Raw genomic sequence first — 25,651 nt, forward strand, 5'->3', positions numbered from 1 at the left:
TCACCATCTCCGTGGGACCCACTTCCCCATATTATTAGTCTAAATCCTCCCGAGCAGCTCTAGCAAATCTCTCTGCCAGTATATTAGTCCCCTTCCAATTTAGGTGCAATCCGTCCTTCTTGTACAGGTCATATCTACCACAAAAGAGATTCCAATGATCCAAAAATGTGAATCCTTGCCCCATACATCAGCTCCTCAGCCATGCATTCATCTACTCTATCCTCCTATTTTTGCCCTCCCTAGTTCGTAGCACCAGGAGTAATCCAGATATTACTACTCTCAAGGACCTTTTTAAATTCCTGCCTAACTCTCTGTAATCTCACTTCAGAATCTCAACCTTTTCCCTTCCTATGTCATTGGTTCCGTTGTGGACAATGACCTCTTGTTGGCCTCTCTCCCCTGTGAGAACATTCTGCACCCTCTCTGAGACATACTTGATCCTGGCACCAGGGAAGCCACACACCATTCTGCTTTTTCACTGCTGGCCACAGAAACGTCTGTCTGTACCTCGAACTAGAGAATCTCTGAACACAATTGATCTCTTGGTACCCAACATACCCCTCGTTGCATTGGAGCCAGAAACTTGGCTGTTCGTGCTACGTTCCCCTGAGAATCCATCACCCCCTACCTTTTCGAAAACAGCACATATGTTTGAAATGGGTATATCCACAAAAGACTCCTGCACTAGTTGCCTCTCTTACCTCAGTCGCATAGATGAGTTAACCCATCTATGTGACTGTATCTAAGACTTGCCCCCCTTCCTATAACTGCCATCCATCACATACTGTTGCTGTTGCAAATTCCTCATTGCTTCTAACTGTCTCTCCATTTGATCTGATAAGATTCGCAGACAGCAGCATTTATGGCAGATATAATCCGCAGTAACCCTTAAACTCTCTTTAAACTCCCACATCTGGCAAGAAGTACATCTCACTCTATTAAAGGCCATTTTTGCTCCTTCACAATCTACAGACCCAGAAAATAACACCGTCTTATTCCTCTACAAACACTGCCTCATGTTAAATTAATAGTTATGGCTTATATTTTAAGGTTTATCAAGAGACATATCTCAAAAAACATATAATCAAGAAAGAATCCACTACACTCACTACTGCAGCCTTTCTCTTGGCCAGACTTAAAACAATGATTAACTTATCTGATTCTGTGCTGTGAACTTCGCCCAACGGTTCCTCCAAGATCAGTTGTGAATTTCACTGTTTGATAATTTTCCCAGATGTACTCCAATGTCCAGCGATACATGAATTCAAGCATCAAAGGCAGTAACTGTGCAGGTTCGTTCGTTCTCTCTCTCTCTCTCTCTCTCTTGCAATGACCTCACCATGTGCTTCCTTTGTCTGTTCATCTCCCTTTTAAAACTGCTGTCGTTTTGACTTTTTTTCCCAAAGTTCCAAAACAATGCAACAACATATAAAACAGTAATTGCTGCTCCTGCAATTCAAGGAAATCACCTCCTGAAATACCTCAAAAAAGGAACAGCTGTTACAGCCAGAAATTTTTCCTGTCCTCCATCTTGGATTACCCAGAATCCAGAGCAGATTAACACAAAAGAACAATGGCCTGAAGTGGCCACTTTAATGCGAGGAAAATAGTGGATAAGACAGATGAATTTAGGGCTTGAATTGGTGCCTGGCAGTATGATGTTATTGCAATCACAGAGACTTGGTTGAAGGAAGGACATGATTGGCAACTAAATGTTCCAGGATATAGACATTTCAGACAGGACAGTGAGGAAAGTAAAAGCGGGGGAGGAGTTGCATTGCTGGTCAGGGATGATATCATGGCTATACTGAAGGAGGACACTATAGAGGTCTTGAGTAGTGAGGTATTATAGGTGGAGCTGAGAAATAAGAAGGGTGCAGTTATATTGTTGGGGCTGTATTACAGGCCTCCCAACAGTGAGCGTGAGGTAGAAGAACAAATAGGTAAACAGAATATGGAAAGATGTAGAGGCAACATGGTGATGGTGATGGGAGATTTTAATTTTCCCAACATGACTGGGATCCACTTAGTGTCAGAGGTCTGGATGGGGCAGAATTTGTAAGAAGTGTCCAGGAGAGTTTTCTCGAGCATTATGTCAATAGTCCGACGAGGGAAGAGGCCAGTTTGGACCTGGTGTTGGGGAATGAGCCAGGCCAGGTGGTGGAAGTTGCAGTGGGGGATTTCTTTGGCAACAGTGACCACAATTCTGTAAGTTTTAGAATACTCATAGACAAAGATGAGAGTGGTCCTAAGGGATGAGTTCTAAACTGGGCCAAGGCCAATTATATCAAAATTAAGCAGGAGTTGGGAAATGAGGATGGACACAACAATTTGAAGGAAAGTCCACATTTGATATGTGGAGGCTTTCGAAGATAAGTTAAAGATAGTGCAGGATAAGCATGTCCCATTGAAAGCAAAGATTAGGAAAGGCAAGATTTGTGAACCATGGATGACAGGAGAAATCGTATGACCAGCCAAGTGGAAAAGATAAGCGGACATCAGGTCCAGTTAGCTAAGAACAGAACAGGGCTTGGAGGAATATCGGAAAAGTAAGAGCAGTCTTAAATGAGGAATCAAGCGGGCTAAAAGGTGTCATGAAATAGCTTTAGTGAGCAGAATTAAGGAGAATCCTAAAGCCTTATATTCTTATACAAGAAGCAAGCAGGTAACTAGCGAAAGGTCCACTAAAGGATAAGGAAGGAAGACTGTGTCATACCTGAGAAAATGGGTGAGGTTTTGAATGATTATTTTGCATCAGTATTCACTGAGGAGAGGGACATAATGAATGTTAAGATTAGAGACAGAAGTTTGATTACTCTGACATAAGTAGGGAAGATGTGTTGGGTAGGCCAGAGGTATTTAAGTTGGTCAAATCCTCAGGACCGGATGGGATCAATCCCAGGTTGCTGAGGGAGGCAAGAGAGGAAATAACTGGGGCCCTGACAGCTATCTTTGTGGCATCCTTAAACACAGGTGAGGTACTGGAGAACTGGAGGATTGTTCATGTTGTCTCCCTGTACAAGAAGGGTAGTAGGAATGTTCCAGGTAACTACATATCAGTGAGCCTGACGTCAATAGTGGGAAAAGGTACTGGAGAAGGTACTGAGGGATAAATCTATTTATATTTAGAAAAGAATGGGCTTATCAGTGATAGGCAACATGGTTTTGTGCGGGGGCGATCATGTCTTACCAACTTAGAGTTCTTTGAGGAAATGAACAAGTTAATAGATGAAGGAAGGGCTGTAGGTGTCATATACATGGACTTTAGTAAGGTGTTTGAAAAGGTTCCCCATGGTAAACTAATGGAGAAAGTGAAGTCACATGGTGTGCAGGGTGTTCTAGCTAGGTGGATAAAGAACTGATTGAGCAACAGGAGACAGAGTAGTATTGAAGGGAGTTTCTCAAAATGGAGAAAGCTGACCAGTGGTGTTCCACGGGGATCAGTGCTGGAGCTACATTTGTTTGTGCTATACATAAATGATCTGGAAGAGGGCATTGTTGGTCTGATCAGTAAGTTTGCAGATGACACGAAGGTTGGTAGAGTAACAGAAAGCATAGGGGACCGTCAGAGAATACAGGAGAATATAGAAAGACTGGAGATTTGGACGGAGAAGTGGCAGATGGAGTTCAATCCAGGTAAATGGGAAGTGATGCATTTTGGGAAGTCTAATTCTAGAGCAAATTATCCAGTAAATGGAAGAGGCTTGGGAAAAGTTGATGAGCAGAGAGATCTGGGAGTTCAGGTCCATTGTACCCTGAAGGTTGCTGCACAGGTGGGTAGAGTGGTCAAGAAGGCTATGCTTGCCTTCAACAGGCAGGGTATTGAGTGTAAGAGCTGGCAGGTCATGTTAAAATTATACAAGACATTGGTTCGGCAGCATTTAGAATTCTGTGTATAGTTCTGCTCACCACATTCCCAAAAGGATGTGGACGCTTTGGAGAGAGTGCAGAGAAGGTTTACAAGGATGTTGCCTGGTATGGAAGGTGCTAGCTATGAAGAGAGGTTGAGTAGGTTAGGATTGTTTTCATTAGAAAAAAGGAGATTGAGGGGGGACCTGATTGAGGTCTACAAAATCATGAAAGGTATATGATTTGGAGATTCCAGTGTTGGACTGGGGTGTACAAAGTTAAAAATCACACAACACCAGGTTATAGTCCAACAGATTTAATTGGAAGCACTAGCTTTCGGAGCGCTGCTCCTTTATCAGGTGGTTGTGGAGTACACAATGTAAGACACAGAATTTATAGCAAAGGTTTACAGTGTGATGTAACTGAAATTATATATTGAAAAATACCTTGATTGTTTGTTAAGTCTCTCATCTGTTAGAATGACCATGTTAGTTTCACGTTTTTCATATGTAAATCACAAAACTTTTTTAAAAAGTTATATTTCAGGTTAACTGGAACAGTTATTCTAACAGATGAGATACTTATCCATGGCCAAACCAGATATATCCAAGGTTACTACAGGAAGTGAGGAATGAGATTGCTGCCCCTCTGGCGATAGTTTTGCATCCTCACTCTCCAAGGGAGTATTACCGAATGATTGGAGGGAGACGCATGTTGTTCCTCTGTTCAAGAAAGGGAATAGGGAATTCCCTGGGAATTACAGGCCAGTCAGTCTTAAGTTTGTGGTAAGCAAGGTAGTAGAAAGGATTCTGAGAGGTAGGATTTATGACTATTTGCAAAAACATAGTTTGATTAAAGCTAGTCAGCATGGCTTTGTGAGAGGCAAGTTATGCCTCACAAGCCTTATTGAGTTCTTTGAGGATGTGACAAGACAAGTTTACAAAGGTTGAACAGTGGATGTGGTATGTATGGATTTCAGTAAGGCATTTGATAAGGCTCCTCATGGTAGGTGGCTTCAGAAAGTTAGAAGGTATGGGATACAGGGAAATTTGGCTCTCTGGATACAGAATTGGCTAGCCGATAGAAGACAACGTGTGGTAGTGAATGGAAAATATTCCACCTAGAGGTCAGTGGTATCCTGCAAGGATCTGTTCTTGGGCATCTGCTCTTTGTAGTTTTTATAAATGACTTGGATGAAGAAGTAGAAGTGTGGGTTAGTAAGTTTGCCAATGACATGAAGGTCAGTGATGTTGTAGATAGTGGTGAGGGTTGTTGCAAGCTACAACAAGACATTGGCAGGATACAGAGCTGGGCTGAAAAGTGGCAGATGGAGTTCAACCTGGATAAATGTGAAGTGATTCATTATGGAAGATTAACTTGAATGTTGATTACAGGGTTAAAGACAGGATACTTGGTGGTGTGGAAGAACAGTGAGATCTTGGGGTCCACGCACATAGACTTTCAAAGTCACCATCCAAGTTAATGAGGTTGTTAAGAAGGTGTAAGGTGTTTTGACTTTCAGTAATGGGGGATTGAGTTGTCCCAGTTGAAATAGTGTTTTTTTTCATCCATGTGTAGGGCTACGAGGGAGAGAGGGTCTACACATGGATGAAAAAAAATCACCATTTCAACTGGACAACGCATCTATCCTGGGACAGGCTAAGCAAAGACATGCCAGAGAATTCCTAGAGGCCTGGCACTCCAATCACAACGCCATAAACACATAGATCTAGATACCATCTATCAACCACTCAGAAAGTGAACAGGAAATGACATCACCACAAACCCCAGGAACCCCATCCAGGACAAACATATAAATAGAAAGCAGGAGACAACAGCTTCGCTTCACTTGGAGGTCGCCACTGAGGTTACCTAGCCAGGTAATGAAATGTCTGGATATCAAACCTACAACTCAGCGAGCAAACCTACACCCTGGAAATATTGTGTCCAGTTCTGCTCACCTCATTATAAGAAGATGTAGATGCTTTAGAGAGGGTGTAGAGGAGATTTAACAGGATGCTGCCTGGATTGGAGGGCTTGTCGTATGAAGGGAGGTTGAGTGAGCTAGAACTTTTCACATGGGAGCAAAGGAGGAAGAAAGGTGACGTGATAGAGGTGTACAAGGTAAGAACAGGCATAGATAGATTAGATAGCCACAGACTTTTCCCAAGGGCAGAAATGGTTGTCATGAAGGGTCATAATTTTAAGATGACTGGAGGAAGATTTAGGGGAGATGTCAGAGGTAGGTTCTTTATGCAGAGAGTGGTGGGTAGGTGGAATGCACTGCCAGCAGTGGTAGTAGAGTCAGCGACATTAAGGACATTTTAATGACTGCTTGATAAGCACATGGACAGCAGTAAATTGAGGGATGTGTAGGTTATGTTGATCTTAGATTAAGATAAATGCTCAGCACAACATCGTGGGCCAAAGGGCCTGTACTCTGCTGTACTGTTCTACCTTCTATGCATGCATTTAATTTATCTAACATCTCCTTGTTCATCGTTACAACTAACCCTACTTCTGATTGTAAGCAACCTAAATTTGTCTTTAGTCTTTTTCTCTTCAGATACTTATCAAAGCTTTTACAACCTATTTCTGTTTTCTCCACAAGCTTATTCTCTACCACCCTCTTCTCAGTCAATCCTTTTAGCCCTCCTTTGCTGAAACAAATACTGCTCCATATCTTCAGGTCTGCTGCTTTTTTTGGCTAATTTCTATACCCTTCCTTGGATCTAACACTATCTATAATTTCCTTGTTAGCCATGGTTGGGCCATTTTTCCTATTTTATTTTTTGTGCCAGAGAGGAATGAATAACGCTGCATTTTATTCTTTCGTTAAATGTTTGTCTTTGCCGATTTGCTAATGTTCCCTAATATATTATATTGCACCTCATACTATTGTAGCTTGCTTTATTTAGATTCAAGACACTATTCACAGAATCAATTACATTATCCTCTATCTTTGACCAGGACTTTCATTACCAAAGTTTGACTGCTAGCCATTTGCAGTCATGCCAGTGTTAGATTAAACTTTTGGATTATTTTCTGTAACTGCCCATCACATTTTATTAAACTCTGTATCTGATCTACCTCCACCCCTCACTACTATCTCCCCACCCCCCACTCCCACTTCCTACCCCTCACAATCTCCAGCTTTTAGCTCTGACCCATTCAGAAAATATCCTGCTTTTTTACAGATGACCTCACATTTACCTATACCTTTAGTGGGCGGCACGGTGGCACAGTGGTTAGCACTGCTGCCTCACAGCGCCAGAGACCCGGGTTCAATTCCCGCCTCAGGCGACTGACTGTGTGGAGTTTGCACATTCTCCCCATGTCTGTGTGGGTTTCCTCCAGGTGCTCTGGTTTCCTCCCACAGTCCAAAGATGTGCAGCTCAGGTGAATTGGTCATGCTAAATTGCCCGTAGTGTTAGGTAAGGGGTAAATGTAGGGGTATGGGTGGGTTGCGCTTCGGCGGGTCAGTGTGGACTTGTTGGGCCAAAGGGCCTGTTTCCACACTGTAATGTAATCTAACCTAAATCTATTTGGCTTACTTTCTCAACATTCTCTTAAACTGAGATATCCATATTTCATGCTTCCATTTAAAATGCATAATAGATGAATATCTTCCGGTATACATCTGGTCTCCAACTATCCAGAAGCAAGAAAATTTGAACAAAGGTTTTCAGCACTCCAATATTAATCACAGATTCTAGCAATTTCCAAACAACCATCATTCGGCTGTTTTCTACTTTTGCTGGTTATCCTCTCTCACCTGCTTAAGTCATCGGTGTTGTTCACATTCATACTTTTCCAGGACTACACTAAATTTAATCAAATTTGTATCATATTAGATCAGAGTACGAGTGCTGTTAAGCCATTAACTCAATCTGGCTCACTGCTGAACACTGTGATTCAGCAGTTATGCAAACTATTGGATCACATCTTCTGTCTCAGTAGCAAAATGCAACCCACACTGCTGTGGTATATCATTTTCTGTTCTTTTATCCTAATGATGTCATTGCCTTTTTTCACACCGTCTCATGATTAATATTTTACCTGCCTTTCCCATAAACCTCCCGATTTTCATCTCCAGCAACAGTCTCCAGAGGGTCGTTTACTATAAACCCACAGACTCTCACAACTACCTGGACTACACCTCCTCCCACTCAGTATCCTGCAAGAACTCCATCCCATTCACCCAATTCCTCCCCCTCCAATACATCTACTCAGACATGGAGACATTCCACTCCCAAGCATCCAAGATGTCCACCAATTTTGGACAACCTGCTTTCCCCCCTCTGTCATCCAGACAGAGCCCTCCACCACACTGCCTCCATTTCCCATTCCACTGCTCTAAGACCGCACCCCCTCTTAACACAATAAAGACAGGGACCCCTTGTCCTCATCTACTAACCCAACAGACTCTGCATCCAACGTATCATCATTAAACACTTTCGCCAACTCCAACTACACCCCACCAAGAAAACCTTTCCCTCCTCACCCCTCTCTGCCTTCCGCAAGGACATTTCCCTTTGCCAATCCTTGGTCCCACCAGTGGGAGATACAGTGGCTCAGTGGTTAGCACTGCTGCCTTACAGCGCCAGGGACCCAGATTCGATTCCAGCCTTGGGCAACTGTCTGTATGGAGTTTGCATATTCTCCAAGTGTCTGCATGGGTTTCCTTCAGGTGCTCCGGTTTCCTCCCACAGTCCAAAGATGTGCAGGTTTGGTGAATTTGCCATGCTAAATTGTCCACAGTGTTCAGGGATATATCGGTTAGGTGCACTAGCCAGAGGAAATGTAGGGTAATGCGCCTGGGTGGGATACTCTTCGGAGAGAGGCATGAACTTGTTGGGCCGAAGGGCCTGTTTCCACATTGTAGGAATTCTAATTCTCGTTCAACACCCCTGGATCCCCAGGTACCTTCCCCTGCAACTGGAAAAGACACAAAACCTGTCAGCACACAACTCCTCTACCTCCATTCCGGGCCCCAAACAGTCCTTCCAGGTGAGACAGAGGTTCACTTACCTGTCCTCCAACCTAGTTTACTGTATCCCATGCTCCCGATGTGGTCTTCTCTATATCAGGGAGACCAAATATAATCTAAGGGCACATTTCGCTGAGTATCTCAGCCGTGCCCATAGGGGCTGACCTGACCTTTCAGTCACTGCCCATTTTAATTCCCCTTCCCACTACCTTTCTGACATGACTATCTTGGCCTCCTCCATTGCCACAACGAATCAGACCACAAATTGGACACATCTCACCTGTTGAGCCCACAGTCAGGAGGACTCAACATGGAGTTCTCCAATTTCAAATAACTTGCCTTCCCATCATCTGACTCACTTCCCAGCCCCTTCCCTCTCCTTCCCATTCTTCTGATCAACCCTTCCTTCTAGCTACCAACCACATTCATTCCTCCCATTGACCAAACAAATCGTACCCTCCACTACTGTTCACCTATCCCCCCGTCACCATCTAGGACTCCCCACCCCCTTTATCTGCAGCTCCCCCCACACTCACCCTCTGTCCTGAAAAAGGATTACACCCAAAATGTTGACTTCTCCACCTCCTGATGCTCCCTGGCTTACTGTAATCTTCTGCCTCCTGCCTATCTACCTAATGGCAATCATGCATTGTTGCAAACAAATCTGATTCATTGATGCCCTCCTACAAGGAAGGAAATCTTCTGTTTTTACCCAGTCTGGCCTGCTTGTTACACCAGGCCAACAGCAATGTGGTTGACTCTTAACTACCCTTTGAAATGGTCCAAGCAAGCCACTCAATTCAAAGGATTATTAGAGATGGGCTATAAATGTTGGCCCAGCCAGTTATACCCAGATCCCATGAATCTGGGAAACGCAAAGGAAAATGACTTACTTTTTCAATATTTATAACACTTTATTATACATTATGCAGATACTGTGCATTTATACACAAAAAAAGGTTTTAGTTGATACTTTTACAAGAAGGAATGACTCTTCAAACTATTTACTTTTTTCCGGTACAAGTCAGTGAACATTGAAAGCTGCTGAAGCAGACAATACATGTAAAATAATTAACAAAGTAATAACTCAGAACAAATTGCAAATATCTTTCTGCCTGTGAAATGCCACTTCAGGAAGAAAAACCATGATTAGTAAGTTGGCAGAAAATTAAACGATGTACCTTGTGCACATTTTTGCTTCTGCTGTCGACAAGTTCCAAGCTAATGGTGATATAGTCGACATCGGGAGAAGGGGGACGGAGATGTTGGTAGTGAAGACCCAGTACCAGAAACTCTTCACAGTTCACTTCAAGAGCATGAACGTCCTTCAAATTATTCTGGCTTGACTTCTCCTTGCCTGAACACAGCAAAGATAGCACTTTTAAAATGACTGTCCTAATTCTAATGGAAAATACAATAGTCTTACAAATTTCATAACTTGCCTGTTCAACAACTCTGAAAAACTCATCGAGCCTACATCCTTTGTTTGACAATATTGTTGCATAACTATCAGGTATAGCTGCTAAAACACAGTTTTAGAAGATGTGAAGTTAAAGATTCAGTGAAGTTAAAGAGGTGGCTGAGGAAATAGCGGGGGCGTTGGTTGAGATCTTTCAAAAGTCACTGGAGTCAGGGAAAGTCCCGGATGATTGGAAGATCGCTGTTGTAACCCCATTGTTCAAGAAAGGATCAAGACAAAAGATGGAAAATTATAGGCCAATTAGCCTAACCTCGGTTGTTGGTAAATTTCTAGAATCCATCATTAAGGATGAGGTTTCTAAATTCTTGGAAGAGCAGGGTCAGATTAGAACAAGTCAACATAGATTTAGTAAGGGGAGGTTGTGCCTGACAAACCTGTTGGAATTCTTTGAAGAGGTGACAAGTAGGTCAGACCAGGGAAACCCAGTGGATGTGGTCTATCTAGACTTCCAAAAGGCCTTTGATAAGGTGCCACACGGGAGGCTGCTGAGCAAGGTGAGGTGTTTGAGGTGAGCTACTGGTATGGATTGAGGATTGGCTGTCTGACAGAAGGCAGAGAGTTGGGATAAAAGGTTCTTTTTCTGAATGGCAGCCGGTGACAAGTGGTGTCCCGCAGGGTTCAGTGTTGGGGCCGCAGCTGTTCATGTTATATATTAATGATCTGGATGAAGGGACTGGGGGCATTCTAGCAAAGTTTGGCGATGATACGAAGTTAGGTGGACAGGCAGGTAGTACTGAGGAAGTGGGGAGGCTGCAGGAGGATCTAGACAGTTTGGGAGAGTGGTCCAGGAAATGACTGATGGAATTCAATGTGAGCAAATGCGAGGTCTTGCACTTTGGAAAAAAGAATACAAGCATGGATTACTTTCTAAACGGTGAGAAAATTCATAAAGCCAAAGTACAAAGGGATCTGGGAGTGCTAATCGAGGATTCTCTAAAGGTAAACATGCAGATTGAGTCCGTGGTTAAGAAAGCGAATTCAATGTTGTCGTTTATCTCAAGAGGGTTGGAATATAAAAGCACCGTTGTGCTACTGAGACTTTATAAAACTCTGGTTAGGCCCCATTTGGAGTACTGTGTCCAGTTTTGGTCCCCACACCTCAGGGAGGACATACTGGCACTGGAGCGTGTCCAGCGGAGATTCACACTGATGATCCCTGGAATGGTAGGTCTAACATACGAGGAACAGCTGAGGATCCTGGGATTGGATTCATTAGAGTTTATAAGATTAAGGGGAGATCTAATAGAAACTTACAAGATAATACATGGCTTGGAGAGGGTGGACGCTAGGAAATTGATTCTGTTAGGCAGGGAGACTAAGACCCATGGACACAGCCTTAGAATTAGAGGGGGTAAATTCAGAACAGAAATGGGGAGACATTTCTTCAGTCAGAGAGTGGTGGGCCTGTGAATTTCATTGCCGCGGAGTGCAGTGGAGGCCGGGATGCTAAATGTCTTCAAGGCATTTATCAAGATTGATAAAGTCTTGATGTCACAAGGAATTAAGGGCTACGGGGAGAATGCGGGTAAGTGGAGTTGAAATGCCTGAAGAAGGGCTTATGCCCGAAACGTCGATTCTCCTGTTCCTTGGATGCTGCCTGATCTGCTGCGCTTTTCCAGCAACACATTTTCAGCTTTGAAATGCCCATCAACCATGATTGAATGGCGTAGTGGACTCGATGGGCCGAATGGCCTTACATCCACTCCTATGTCTTATGGTCTTATGGGTGCAAACTCTAGCTCCTTAGTCAGTACTCAAAATGCTATTTTCATTCCAAGATGGCACACACTGCTTAGAACATAGAACAGTACAGCCCACGATATTGTGCCAAACATGATACCAAATTAGGTAAAAACAATGACTGCAGATGCTGGAAACCAGATTCTGGATTAGTGGTGCTGGAAGAGCACAGCAGTTCAGGCAGCATCCAAGGAGCTTTAAAATCGACGTTTCGGGCAAAAGCCCTTCCTTTTGCCCAAAACGTCGATTTCGAAGCTCCTTGCATGATACCAAATTAAACTAATCACTTCTGCCTGCCCTTGATCTATATCCTAGATTAGAGTGTTGCTGGAAAAGCACAGCAGGTCAGGCAGTATCCAAAGAGCAAGAAAAATCGACGTTTCAGGCAAAAGCCCTTCTTCAGGAATGATTTGATTTTCCTGCTCCTCGGATGCTGCCTGACCTGCTGTGCATTTCCAGCACCACTCTAATCTAGTCTCTGATCTCCAGCATTTGCAGTCCTCACTTCCGCCTTGATCCATATCCCTCCATTCCTTACATATTCATGTGCTTATCTAAAAGTCCCTTAAATGCCTTGATAGTATCTGTCTTCACCCCCACCCCTGGCAGCTCGTTCCAGACTCCTACCACTGTGTGTAAAAAACTTGCCCCTCACATTTCCTTTGAACTTTCCTCCTCTCATCTTTAATGCATGCCCCCTAGTTTTAGACATTTCAACTCTGGGAAAAAACTTCTGACATTGAACAATGCATCTCAATTTTAGAGACTTCTATCAAGTCACCCTTCAGCATCCACTTCTCCAGAGAGAATAATCTGAGTTTTTCTAGCCTTGCCTTAGCAATCATGCCCTTTAATCCAGGCAGCATTGTGGTAAACCTCTTCTGCACCCTCTCCAAAGCTTCCACATCCTTCCTATAATGTGGCGGCCAGGATGGAATAATATAATCTAAGTGTGCCTAACCAAAGCCTTATAAAGCTGCAACATGACATCCTGGCTGTTGTACTCAATTCCCCGACTAATAAAGGCAAGCATGCCATACCCTTTCTTTACCACCCTATCTATTTAAATGGTCACTTTCAGGAGCTATGGTTTTAAACTCCCTCTGTACATCAATGCTGTTCTGAGTACTGCTATGAACTGTATACTTTTCCTTAATATCTGATCTCCCAAAGTGCAGCACCTCACGCTTACCCCGTTTAGATTCCTTCTGCCATTTCTCCACCCATATCTGCAACTGATCTATATCCCTCTGTATCCTTTGACAACCTTCTACCCTATTAACAACTCCACCGATCTTTGAATCACCTGCAAATTTACTATATATTGATTCAAGTCATTTCTATATGTATATCACAAATAGCAGAGGTTGTTGTATGGATCCCTTACAGTCACAGACCTCCAGTTGGAAAAACACCCTTCCACCACTACCCTCTGCCTTCCATGGACAAGCCAAATCTGAATCCACGTGGACAAGTCACCATGAATACCATACATCTTAATCCTCTGGATGAGCCTACCATGAGGGACCTTGTCAAAGGCCTTAATGAAATCCATGTAAGCAACATCCACTGCTCTACCCTCATTGATCACCCTTGTCACACTTCCAGTGGGAGCCTGCAAGGAAACATTTTAAGACCATAAGACCATAAGACATAGGAGCGGAAGTAAGGCCATTCGGCCCATCAAGTCCACTCCGTCATTCAATCATGGCTGATGGGCATTTCAACTCCACTTACCCGCATTCTCCCCGTAGCCCTTAATTCCTTGTGACATCAAGAATTTATCAATCTCTGCCTTGAAGACATTTAGCGTCCCAGCCTCCACTGCACTCTGTGGCAATGAATTCCACAGGCCCACCACTCTCTGGCTGAAGAAATGTCTCCGCATTTCTGTTCTGAATTTACCCCCTCTAATTCTAAGGCTGTGTCCATGGGTCCTAGTCTCCTTGCCTAACGGAAACAATTTCCTAGCGTCCACCCTCTCCAAACCATTTTGATGAGGGCTCTCAGCTGGAAGTTGTACTGACCAGGATGTTCAAGGAGAAATCTCCTTGCCTGAACACAGCAAAGATAGCACTTTTAATATGACTGTGACCAGGAATATTCATCCCTCAGCTCCTTCCAGACTGGAATGGGCAGCAATTACAATATCTGCCGGTTTGTCATCCACTGTTAAATAAATTAGATCTCTGAAGCTCTGTATTCTGGAAAAGAGCAGATGGAGTGAGCATCAAGGTTCATGAATACTCAATACAAGGTGGCATTGACAAGATGTCTGTCAACATGTCAACACTAGAATGTACTACAATGTAGAGGGGTTCCATTTCCTCAACATTCAACTGGTGTCAGAACACAGCAAGTCATGCACCTCAATGCTAGGAATCTGAAAGCATCTATGATGCCTTTTTAAAGGCAGTTTGCAGTAGTACAAAGAGAGTCCAGGTAACATGAAAGATCTGATGGGTAGTGCCCTTCTCAACAGCAGCCAAGCTGCTAAATGACTTTGACAGTCTGCTCAGGGAACCACCCAACAGCATTGAGCTTCTTCTTTCCCCAGGGATTCTCAGGATATTATTTGTCGACTACCGCCTGACAGACTTGTGGTCAAAGGATTTTTCTGAAAAAAAACTCCTCCACAAGAGCAGGTGGTACTGTTTGGAGTAGTTCCATGGCAATATAGCCAGAGACATCATTCACAACCCAAGGGATAGGTAGAATCTCAGTACATAGTGATAGTTGGTGCCTGTGTACCAAGGGTCTCTGCACTTGCCTGGAAAGGGGGCCATCAGGATGAGGATTATTTTACTATATTCTCCTGCACTTACTCACTCCATGCTCGAGATCTGTACATGATGTCCCCGTGGACACAATCGACATTTGATCTCTGGATGATGTAGAAGCTACTCAGATGCACACTGTGGTGTAGATATCAAGCAAGCCTTCCTGGCATGGTGTAAAAGGTGAGTAAATGGACATAGGTCATTTTCCTGCCATGATCTTATTGAACAGTAAAACTGGTTTGAGCAGCTCAAAGCTTCCCCTGTCCCTAGTCATAGAGCCATAATGATGTACAACACAGAAACAGACCCTTCTGTCCAACTCGTCCACGCCAACCAGATATCCCAAGCTAAATTTAGACTCAGTTGCAAGCACACAGTGCGATCCCTCCAAACTCTTTCTATTCATACACCCACCCAGAAGCCTTTTAAATGTTGAAATCGTACCAGCCTCCATCACTTCCTCTGGCAGCTCATTTCACACACATACCACCCTCTGCGTGAAAAAGGTGCCCCTTAAATCTCTTTTATATCTTTCTTCTCTCACCCTAAAACTATGCTCTCTAATTCTGGACTTTAGGTTAGATTAGATTCCCTACAGTGCAGAAACAAGCCCTTCGGTCCAAAAAGTCCACACTGACCCTCTGAAGAGTAACCCACCCACACCCATTTCCCTCCGACTAGCACATAGCACTATGGATAATTTAGCATGGCCAATTCACCTAACTTGCACATCTTTAGATTGTGGGAGGAAACCGGAACACGGGAGAAAACCCACACAGACACAGGGAGAATGTGCAAACTCCACACAGACAGCTGTCAAAGGCTGGAATCGACATGAGTCCCTGGAGCTGTGAGGCAGCAGTGCTAACCACTGAGCCACCGTGCCATCCCCATCCCAGGGAAAAGACCTTGTCTATTTATCGTATCCATGCACCTCACAATTTTATAAACCTCTATAAACCGCCAGCCTCCAATGCTCCAGGGAAAACAGCCAGAGTCTATTCAACCTCTCCCTACAGCTCAAATCCTCCAACCCAGGCAATACCTTTTCTGAACCCTTTCAAGTTTCACACCATCCTTTAGCATGGCCAATTCACCTAACTTGCACATCTTTGGATGCAATATTCCAAAAGTGGCCTAACAAATGTCATATACAGCTGCAACATGACCTCACAACTCCTGTACTCAATACAGTACTCTGACCAATAAATGAAAGCGTACCAAACACCTTCTTTACTATACTTTACCTGCAACTATACTTTCAAAGAGCTAGGAACCTGCACTCCAACATCTTTGTTCAGCAACACTCCCTAGGATCTGACTATTAAATGTATAAGTCCTGCTAAGATTTGCTTTCCCAAAATGGAGCACCTTGCATTTATCGGAATTAAATTCCATCTGCCACTTCTCAGCCCATTAGCCCATCTGGTCCAGATCCTGTTGTAATCTGAGGTAACCCTCTTCGCTGTCCACTTCACCTCCAATTTTGGTGTCATCTGCAAACTTACTAACTGTACCTCTTATGCTCGCATCCAAATCATTTTTGTAAATGACAAAAAGTAGAGGGCCCAGCATTGATTCTTGTGGCACTCCACTGGTCACAGGCCTCCAGTCTGAAAAACAACCCTTCACCACCACCCTCTGTCTTCTACCTTTGAACCAGTTCTGTATCCAAATGGCTAGTTCTCCCTGTATTCCATGAGATCTAACCTTGCTAATCAGTCTTCCATGGGGAACCTTGTCAAACACCTTACTGAAGTCCACACAGATCACGTCCACCTCTCTGCCCTCATCAATCCTTTTTGTTACTTCTTCAAAAAACTCAATCAAGTTCATGAGACGTGATTTCCCACGCACAAAGCCATGTTGATTATTCCTACTCAGTCCTTGCCTTTCCAAATACATGTGCATCCTGTCCATCAGGATTCCCTTCAACAACTTGCCCACCACTGACATCAGGCTCATTGGTCTATAGTTTGTCCTTACCACCTTTCTTAAATAGTGGCACCACGTTTGCCAACCTCCAGTCTTCAGACACCTCACATGTGACTTTCGATGGCACAAATCTCTCAGCCAGGGGCCCAGCAATCATTTCCCTAGCATCCCACAGAGTTTTAGGGTACACCTGATCAGGTCCTGGGGATTTATCCACTTTTGTGTTTCAAGACATCCAGCATTTCCTCCTCTGTATTATGAAGATTGTTCAAGATGTCACCATCTATTTCCCCATATTCTGTGTCTTCCACGCCCTTCTCCACAGTAAACACTGATGCAAAATACTCAATTAGTATCTCCCCCACCTCCTGCAGCTCCACACAAAGTTCGCCATGCTGATCTTTGAGGGGCCCTATCCTCTCACTAGTTACCCTTTTGTCCTTAATGCATTTGTAAAAACCCTTGGATTCTCCTTAACTCTATTTGCCAAATCTCTCTCATGACCCCTTTTTGCCTTCTTGATTTCCCTCTTAAGTATACTCCTACTGTCTTTATACTCTAAGGATTCACTCGATCTATCCTGTCTACACCTCACATATGCTTCCTTTTTCTCTTAAACAGACCCTCAATTTCTCTAATCATCCAGTATTCCCTATACCTACCATCCTTTCCTTTCACCCTAACAGGAATATACTGTCCCTGGACTCTCGTTAGCGCATTTTGAAGGCTTCCCATTTTTCAGCCACCCCTTTACCTGCGAACATCTGCCCCCAACCAGCTTTTGAATGTCTTGGTGAAAGTGAGGACTGCAAATGCTGGAGTCGAGAGTGTAGTGCTGGAAAAGCAGAGCAAGTCAGGCAGCATCTGAGAAGCAGGACAGTCGACATTTTGGGCAAAAGCCCTTCATCAGGAATGAGGCTGTAAGCCAAGGGTGTGGAGAGATAAATGGGAGGGGGGGTGGGGCTGGTGAGAAGGTAGCTGAGAGCGCGATAGGTAGATGGAGGTGGGGGTAATGATGATAGGTCAGAAAGGAGGGTGGAGCAGATATTTGGGAAGAAAAATGGGGGGACAGGTAGGACAGGTCATAGGGTAGTGCTGCATTGGAAGGTTGGATCTGGAATAAGGTGGGGAGAGGGAAATGAGGAAACTGGTGAAATCCACATTGATGCCATGGGTTTGGAGGGTTCCGAGGCAGAAGATGAAGCGCTCTTCATCCAAGTGTTGGGTGGTAAGGGAGTGGTAATGGAGACAGCCCAGGACCTGCATGTCCTCAGCAGAATGGGAGCGGAATTGAAGTGTTTGGCCACAGGGCAGTGGGGCTGGTGCGGGTGTCTCAGAGATGTTCTCTAAAGCACTCAGCAAATAGGCATCCTGTCTCCACAATGTACAGGAGACCACATCGGGAGCAACAGATACAGTAAATGATGTGTGGAAGTGCAGGTGAAACTTTGATGAATGTGGAAGGCTCCTTTGGGGCCTTGGACGGATATCAGCGGTGAGATGTGGGCACAGACTTTGCAATTCCTGCGGTGGCAGGGGAAGGTACCAGGAGGGGAGGGTGGGTGGGAGGAGTCGACCTAACTAGGGAGTTGCGGAGGGAACAACCTTTACAGAAAGCGGAATGGAGTAGGGAGGGAAATATCTGTGGTGGTGGGGTTGGTTTGTAGGTGGTAGAAATGGTGAGAACAGGGGGTGGGGGCGGGGTTCTGTCCTTATTGTGGGTGGAGGAGTGGAGTTGGAGGGCGGAGCCACGGTAAGCGCTGGATGAGATGTGCTGGAAGGCATCATTCTTTCCTAATACCATCAAAATTAGCCTTCCTCCAATTTAGACCTTCACATTTTAGATCTGGTCTATCCTTTTCCATCACTACTTTAAAACTAATAGCATTGTGGTCGCTGGCCCCAAAGTGCTCCCCCACTGACATCTCAGTCACCTGCCCTGCCTTATTTCCTAAGAGTAGGTCAAGTTGTGCACCTTCTCTAATAGGTATATCCACATACTGAATCAGAAAATCTTCTTGTACACATTTATGAAATTCCTCTCCATTTAAACCCTTAACACAATGGCAGTCCCAGTCTATGTTTGGAAAGTTAAAATCCCCTACCATAACCACCCTATTTTTTTTACAGATATCTGAGATCTCATTACAAATTTGTTTCTCAATTTCCCACTGACTATTAGGGGGTCTGTAATACAATCCAACTAAAGTGATATTCCTTTCTTAAAACTCAGTTCCACCCAAATAACGTCCCTAAATGTATTTCTGTTAATATCCTCCCCAGTACAGCTGTAATGCAATCCCTCTTTAAAAACGCCACTCCCCCTCCTGTCTTGCCTCCCTTTCTGTCTTTCCTGTAGCATTTGAATCCTGGAACATTAAGCTGCCAGTCCTGTCCATCCCTGAGCCATGTTTCTGTAATTGCTATGATATCCCAGTCCCATAATCTTAATCATGCCCTGAATTCTTCTGCCTTTCCTGTTGATCTCTTGCATTGAAATAAATGCAGTTTAATTTATAGTCCTAGCTTGTTCTCTGTTTTGTTCCTGCATGCCCTGACTGTTTGACTCACTTATTTTCTCAACTGTTCCAGTCTCAGATTGATCTCTTTTGTCATTATCTCCCTGGGTCCCACAGTTTAAATCCTCCCAAGCAGCTCTAGCAAATCTCCCTGCCAGTATATTAATCCCCTTCCAATTCCATCCAAGAGGAAAACTTCACAAGGATTTTTTTCTGCAGAAAGACAAAGTGCAGAGGTAGAAACAATGTTTCCACAAGAATGTCATTTGTGCTCCTCAGGAGTGTTGTCAATAACCTTTTCCAGGAATTTTGTTCTGATTTGTGATGTGACCAAGGTGGGAGGGTAAGTTCCAACAAAAGCAGCACAGCAGCTGCCTGGAAGTCTTGTGCAGAGCTATATTGGGATTTTTTTAAATGTTTGCACCCCAGCTCTACTTTGGCAGAGTGTATTTTTTGCTGTTCACAAACAGTCCTTGATGAACTGTAGTGCCTTAAGGACAGTTAATCTGTGCAGTTAATGGTTTCCTGCACCAGTAGAAAGCCACCTTTGTTTGCAAACTTCCATCATATCTATCCCAGCAAATATGCCAATATCCATCTGGTGCTTCTCCTTCCACTCCTAGTGCTGTTGATACTGCTCACTATCTTGTTTGTCATCCAAGATTGAAGCTAAAACAGGGAGAAAGTGAGGACTGCAGATGCTGGAGTCATTCCTGAAGAAGGGCTTATACCCGAAACGTCGATTCTCCTGCTCCTTGGATGCTGCCTGACCTGCTGCGCTTTTCCAGCAACACATTTTTCAGCTTTGAAGCTAAAACAGCAAGAGACTGAAACCCATTCCTGATAGATCAGAACTCCAAACTGAAATCAGACGTACAAACCATCAAAGTGGTGAATGTGAACACCAAAATGTTGAGAGTCTCCAATAAAGCCATAAAGATAACTGCTCAGAACAGGCACACTGATTTACACATAATTAAACAAGCAACTATGCTGTAATGTTTCGGCATTCATGTGAATTTTTAACAGTTGTAACCAAGGTCTCACTTTGGCTTCAATGGTACATTCTAGGAAACTCATGCACCCACAGTTAAATCCCAAAATCCTGTGAATGTGATGCTAATAGATTGAAATTGTCAGACCACTGAGAATTTCCTTACTCACTATCAATTTAAATCTTTAAATCTCTTCTCCCCCCACTCTAACTTCCCTCCCACCTCACCGCTAGGCCCTATTCAGTGAATGCAAATTCTACATAAGCTTACCCACTCCCAAAAGCCCAGGACTTAGGATGCTGAATTTCTTTTTCCCCAGCGGAAAAGTATGCAGCGTTGTGGAGAAAAGCCAGGAGATTGGCACTAGATAGTAGTGGAGTAGCTAACACAACTGGTAAAAGCACAAAGAATGAATGGCCTTCTTGTGCATTACATCACCATCTGTGATTCCATGATAAAACAAAGTCATCCTGTTTTAAACTAGAATTCTCAGTAAACTCTACTGTTCAAAGAAAAGCTTTACATTTTAAATTTTCCATCAGCTCAAATGATAATGCAACAGAGAGTATGAACTCACTGGATTTTTTCATAATTTGGAGGAAGCTGTTTGGCTGGTCACCACGAACTGGTCCCTCTGGAGGCTTTCCCATGACAAGTTGCCCATATGCTGGCAGTAATGTGTCCTGAGTAGTAATGTGTACAGTACAATCAAGGTTCATCGCCACATCATAGACAAATGTAAGCACATTCCTATCGATTATATTAGAAAAACCATAAAACTCAGGGACTTCCAATGATGTCGAGCCCAGCTGAATGATGTTGCAGTCTGAATCCAGCAGGTGAACCTTTAAAATGAATGTTTCTGTGAAGGTTTCTGTCTCTGTAAATCTGTATCATAAAAGAAAAGAAGTGGGAAATTATGAATTAAAACTGAAAAGAGCAATATGGTAATTTGTTGTAATGGCTAAAAGATAATTTAACACATAATGTGAACTAAAGATGATATTTTACTGGTGACAGAAAAAACAACAACAGCCTAGGGTTCTTACAAACTTCTTCCCCCGGAGCAAACTTAAGTTAATTGCAGGTAAGAAACCCAAAGCCCACAACCAGTCTTGGCCTACTTAACCTCGTCATTCATTTATTTATTCATTCAAGAGAATGTGGGCATCATTTGTGAGGCCACCATTTTTGCCCTTCCTCGTGAAGCTGGAGAAGATGGTGGGGAACTGTATTCTTGAGCCACTGAAATCTTTGATATGTTGGATACCTGCAGTGCAGCTAGGAATTAATTCCAGGATTTTGACCCAAGGAGTGTGAAGGAATGGCAATGAAGTCTTAAGTCATAATGGTGTATCACTTAGAGGGGAAATTTCAGGTTATCTTGCAGCACTTGTTTTTCGAGATGAAAATGGTCAGGGGATTGGAAGATGCTGTCTCAGAATCTTTGGTGATTTCTACATTGCATCTTGCAGATGGTATGCACTGCAGCTACTGAGCATCGGTGGTGTCGGAATGCTTGTGGATGTGGTGCCAATCAAGTAGGCTGCTTTGTCCTGACTGGTGTCAGGTTCTGAGTATTTTTGGAGCTGCACCCTTCCAGGCAATTGAAAAGTACCCCATCATACTCCTGAATTGTGGACAGTCTCTGGAGAGTCAGGAGGTGAGTTACAAGCTTCAGCATCAGATCCGCCCTGATAGCTATGGTGTTTATATGGTTGGTCCAGTTAATTTCTGGATAATGGTATCTCACAGGATATTTTTCTTGAGGGATTCAGTAATAATAACGCTATTGAAAGTTAAGGGGAAATAGTTAGATACTCTCATGTTGGAGATGCTCATTATCTGGACTTGCGTGATGTCAGTGTTATTTGCCACTTGTCAGCCTAAGTCTGGCTATTGTCCAGGCCTTGCTTCATTTGGACAGGAAGTGTGTCAATATTGGAGTCATCACAAACAGGGCTAAACATTGATGAATATCCCCAATTCTGCACAGGAAGTTTGGATGACGAGTCATTGGACTCAAAACTGTAACTCTGATTTTCTGTCATCCTGCTGCCAAACCTGTGTTTTTCCAGCACTCTCTGTCCCAGACATAAAATCAGTGTGTAAGCTATGATTCTGTCAGTATAACAACATCAGGCTGTTGCTTGACTATTCGGTGGCACATCTATCCCAATTTCAGCATTAGCCCTCAGAAGCTTTTGCAGGCTTTACAGGGAATACAAGGCTGCGTTTAACATTGTCATAGCCGGTGCCGAGATCAATACCAGGCAGTCCGACTGGTTTCATTCCATGGATGGTAGCCAGAGATTAGATTCCCTACAGCGTGGAAACAAGCCATTCAGCCCAACAAGTCCACACCGATCCTCTGAAGAGTAACTCACACAGACCTATTTCCCTCTGACTAATGCACCTAACACTATGGGCAATTTAACATGGCCAATTCATCTGACCTGCACACCTTTGTGACTGTGGGAGGAAACTGGAGCACCCGGAGGGGACCCACGCAGACATGGGGAGAATGCACAAATTCCATGCATACAGTCACCCGAGGCTGGAATCGAACCTGGGACCCTGGTGCTGTGAGGCAGCAATGCTAACCACTGAGTCATCATGCCACTGATTAGAGTCAAAGGAGAAATTCTCCTTCTCACCCACATTTTCAGAGCAACGATCATACGTCAACAGGATCTGCTCACTTGCCCATCCCCTCTCATGGTTAGCCATTAGTGGGTTATACAAATAAATTAACTGAGAGAGAAGGATAAGCAACTTTATTCTTAATAAGGCATAATTTCTACAGTTCTGTGTTTGATTTTCCTCTGTCCTCCCATTGCCAATGTTGAAAAACATTGAGTGATGCTTACTGTCAAGCTTTTCTTCAATTCTTCGAAAATGTGAACTTTTGAATTCAATAACTTTTAAGTTTCACTTGTGATATTGATACTAAGTCAAGATTTTCTGATTGATGCTATTTTTATTGTTCATCCAAAAGCCTTGGCTTCCTTACGAATGACCAAACCTTTTTTTCCCCATTCCCATGTCTCACTTACCTGTAGAGCCTCAGCATGACTTGATCCTCATCAAGAATTGGACAACCATTATGAGTATATTTCACTTCATTGGCTAGGAAGTGGCAATCAAAAACCTGAAAGATATTACTCAGGGTAAACATAAATGGATCTGAAATAATTTCAGCAAATACAATTTAAAATAAAATTTATTATAACTTCAATGAAAGTGGTCAACCTCTAATGAAGTATAGAGTCTTTCAGTTTACAAACACAAAGTAGGCCTGAATGTCTTTTCTATCTATCTATTAAAGTCATTCTTGTAAAAAATAAACACTCTTGCTCGCAGAGGGACACAGTGGCCTACTGGCATTATCACTGGGTTAGTAATTCAGAGGTCTAGGTGAATGTCAGTGGACATGGATTTAATTCCCACAATGGCAGCAAATGGAATTTAAATTCAATTTGATATGTCCAGAATGTAAAGCAAGTCTTAGGAATGGTGATCATGACAACAATCATTGAATGTTATAAACATCCATCCGATCACTTTAGGGAAGGAAGTCTGCCAACCTTCCCTGTCCTAACCTACACATGACTGCAAACTCATAATGTAGTTTATTCAAAGTATGTGAAAAGATTTGTAGCTCGGGTGCTCATTGTTGTGGTTCTGTTCGCCAAGCTGAGAATTTGTGTAGCGAGAGACGCTAAGACAAGCCAGGAAATGGGAATCCTATGCCAACCGCCTAAGCGCCACATACGAACAACTCCGGTTCCTGCATGCAACACAAATTCCCAGCTTGGCGAACAGAACCACAACATGTAGTTTATTTTTAAGTGTCCTCTAAATAGACAAATCAGTTCCAGGCAATTAGGGATACCCACATCCCATGAAAGAATCAAGAAAAAAAAATTAAGATTGAGAGACAGCAATAAATTATATAGCAATATGACTACATTTCACAACACAGTTTGAGGTAATCACCACCAGAGAAGCTTTAAGTCACGATTTAAAAGGAGATGTAAATTATTTGAATACTTATGTTATAAAGAAATATTTGTTCTTGTGTGTTTTAAAGAGTTTTTGGGAGCTCTGCACATCTCTTCATGAAATCAACATTTTTGGCATGTCTATAATTGACTTGCAGGATACCAAAGAACTGAAGTCTAATTGAAGCAAGTCCAGACTTTTATTCTCTTCTGATTCCTGCTTTTACTCGTTTGTAAATTTCCAATTCTGTAATTAATTGCAAAAGCATAGCTCTCCTGTTGCTACTCCAGTCTGAATGCAATGAATCTGGGAGTGGTTTGGGCCTGGTCCCAGCCTTGTGTCTATCTGTCCTCAACCATGGTCACTGGAATGGAATTAGGTCTCTGACTCCTGAGAATTCCCAAACTCCAATCACCAGGAGTCAACTGGAATCCATACTTTGAGATTAGTTGAGCTGCTTATGTTTCGTTTCCTGAACATCAAACTTGATCTTTTAAAAATGTTAGGCCCTTCAAAAAAAAATCTAAGTATCCGTTTCTGGAGTGGGGAACAGAGTTTCCCATCAGCACATCTTCAGGAGAAAGACAGTAACTCAAGATGATCTTTCAATTAGATTTAAACCATGTGGATAAATAAAGTACTCTATCTATTGAGTGTAGGAGTTGAGATGATATGTTAAGGTTGCACAGATCATTCTGCTATAATGCATGTTTCATCAGTGTGAAATGGCTATAACACAACTGATGAATTGTGGACATTGTTTGGATGATGCAAACATTCTACCGAATGGGTATAGCAATTTTGTATTAGCAATTTTCTACAACTCGTCTTTCTGTGGCTGTTTTCCATTAACCTAATTTCTATGGCTCAAGGTTGCAAAGAAACACAGCTGTTGCATTATAGCAGAATGACCTGTACAAGATGTCAATGGAGCCACTTTCGGAGTATTGTATACAGTTCTGGTCACCCTACTTAGGAATGATAGCACTCGGAAAAGATTTACCAGGATGTTACTGGGACTGTAGGGTTCGAGTTATCATCATGAGAGATTGGACAGGCTGGGACTTTTTAAACTGGAGCACAAGAAATTGAGGGGTGACCATTTAGAGGTTTATAAAATCATGAGGGTTATAGATAAGATGAATAGCAAAGATCGTTTCATGAGTTTGGGTGAGTTCAAAGTTAGCAGATATATTCTTAAGGTGAGATTAGAAAGATTTAAAGGGACCAGAGAAGCAACTTTTTCATACGTGGATGGCTCATATGTGGAATGAACTATCATAGGAAGTGATAGATGCAGGTACAATTACAACATTTAAAAGGCATTTGGACAGGAACATGAATGAGGAGCAGTTGCT

General features: G+C 43.1%; 1 protein-coding gene across 2 annotated transcripts in view; it reads right to left on the reverse strand.

The window, feature by feature from the left end:
* The window catches only part of frem1a (Fras1 related extracellular matrix 1a), a 410,320-nt gene that overhangs the window by 273,503 nt on the left and 111,166 nt on the right, over positions 1 to 25,651 (reverse strand). For both annotated transcript variants that reach the window (XM_087996893.1, XM_043714338.2), the window contains exons 3-5: positions 23,345 to 23,439; positions 20,866 to 21,176; positions 10,021 to 10,196 (exon numbers count right to left, since the gene is read on the reverse strand). In XM_087996893.1, coding sequence (XP_087853019.1) covers positions 10,021 to 10,196; positions 20,866 to 21,176; positions 23,345 to 23,439 — 582 coding nt within the window. The remainder of the gene's footprint in view (positions 1 to 10,020; positions 10,197 to 20,865; positions 21,177 to 23,344; positions 23,440 to 25,651) is intronic.

Source organism: Chiloscyllium plagiosum, unplaced genomic scaffold (assembly GCF_037043375.1).
Source record: "Chiloscyllium plagiosum isolate Xiang-an unplaced genomic scaffold, Cpla_swu_hap1 HiC_scaffold_2, whole genome shotgun sequence".
Classification (NCBI taxonomy): domain Eukaryota; kingdom Metazoa; phylum Chordata; class Chondrichthyes; order Orectolobiformes; family Hemiscylliidae; genus Chiloscyllium; species Chiloscyllium plagiosum.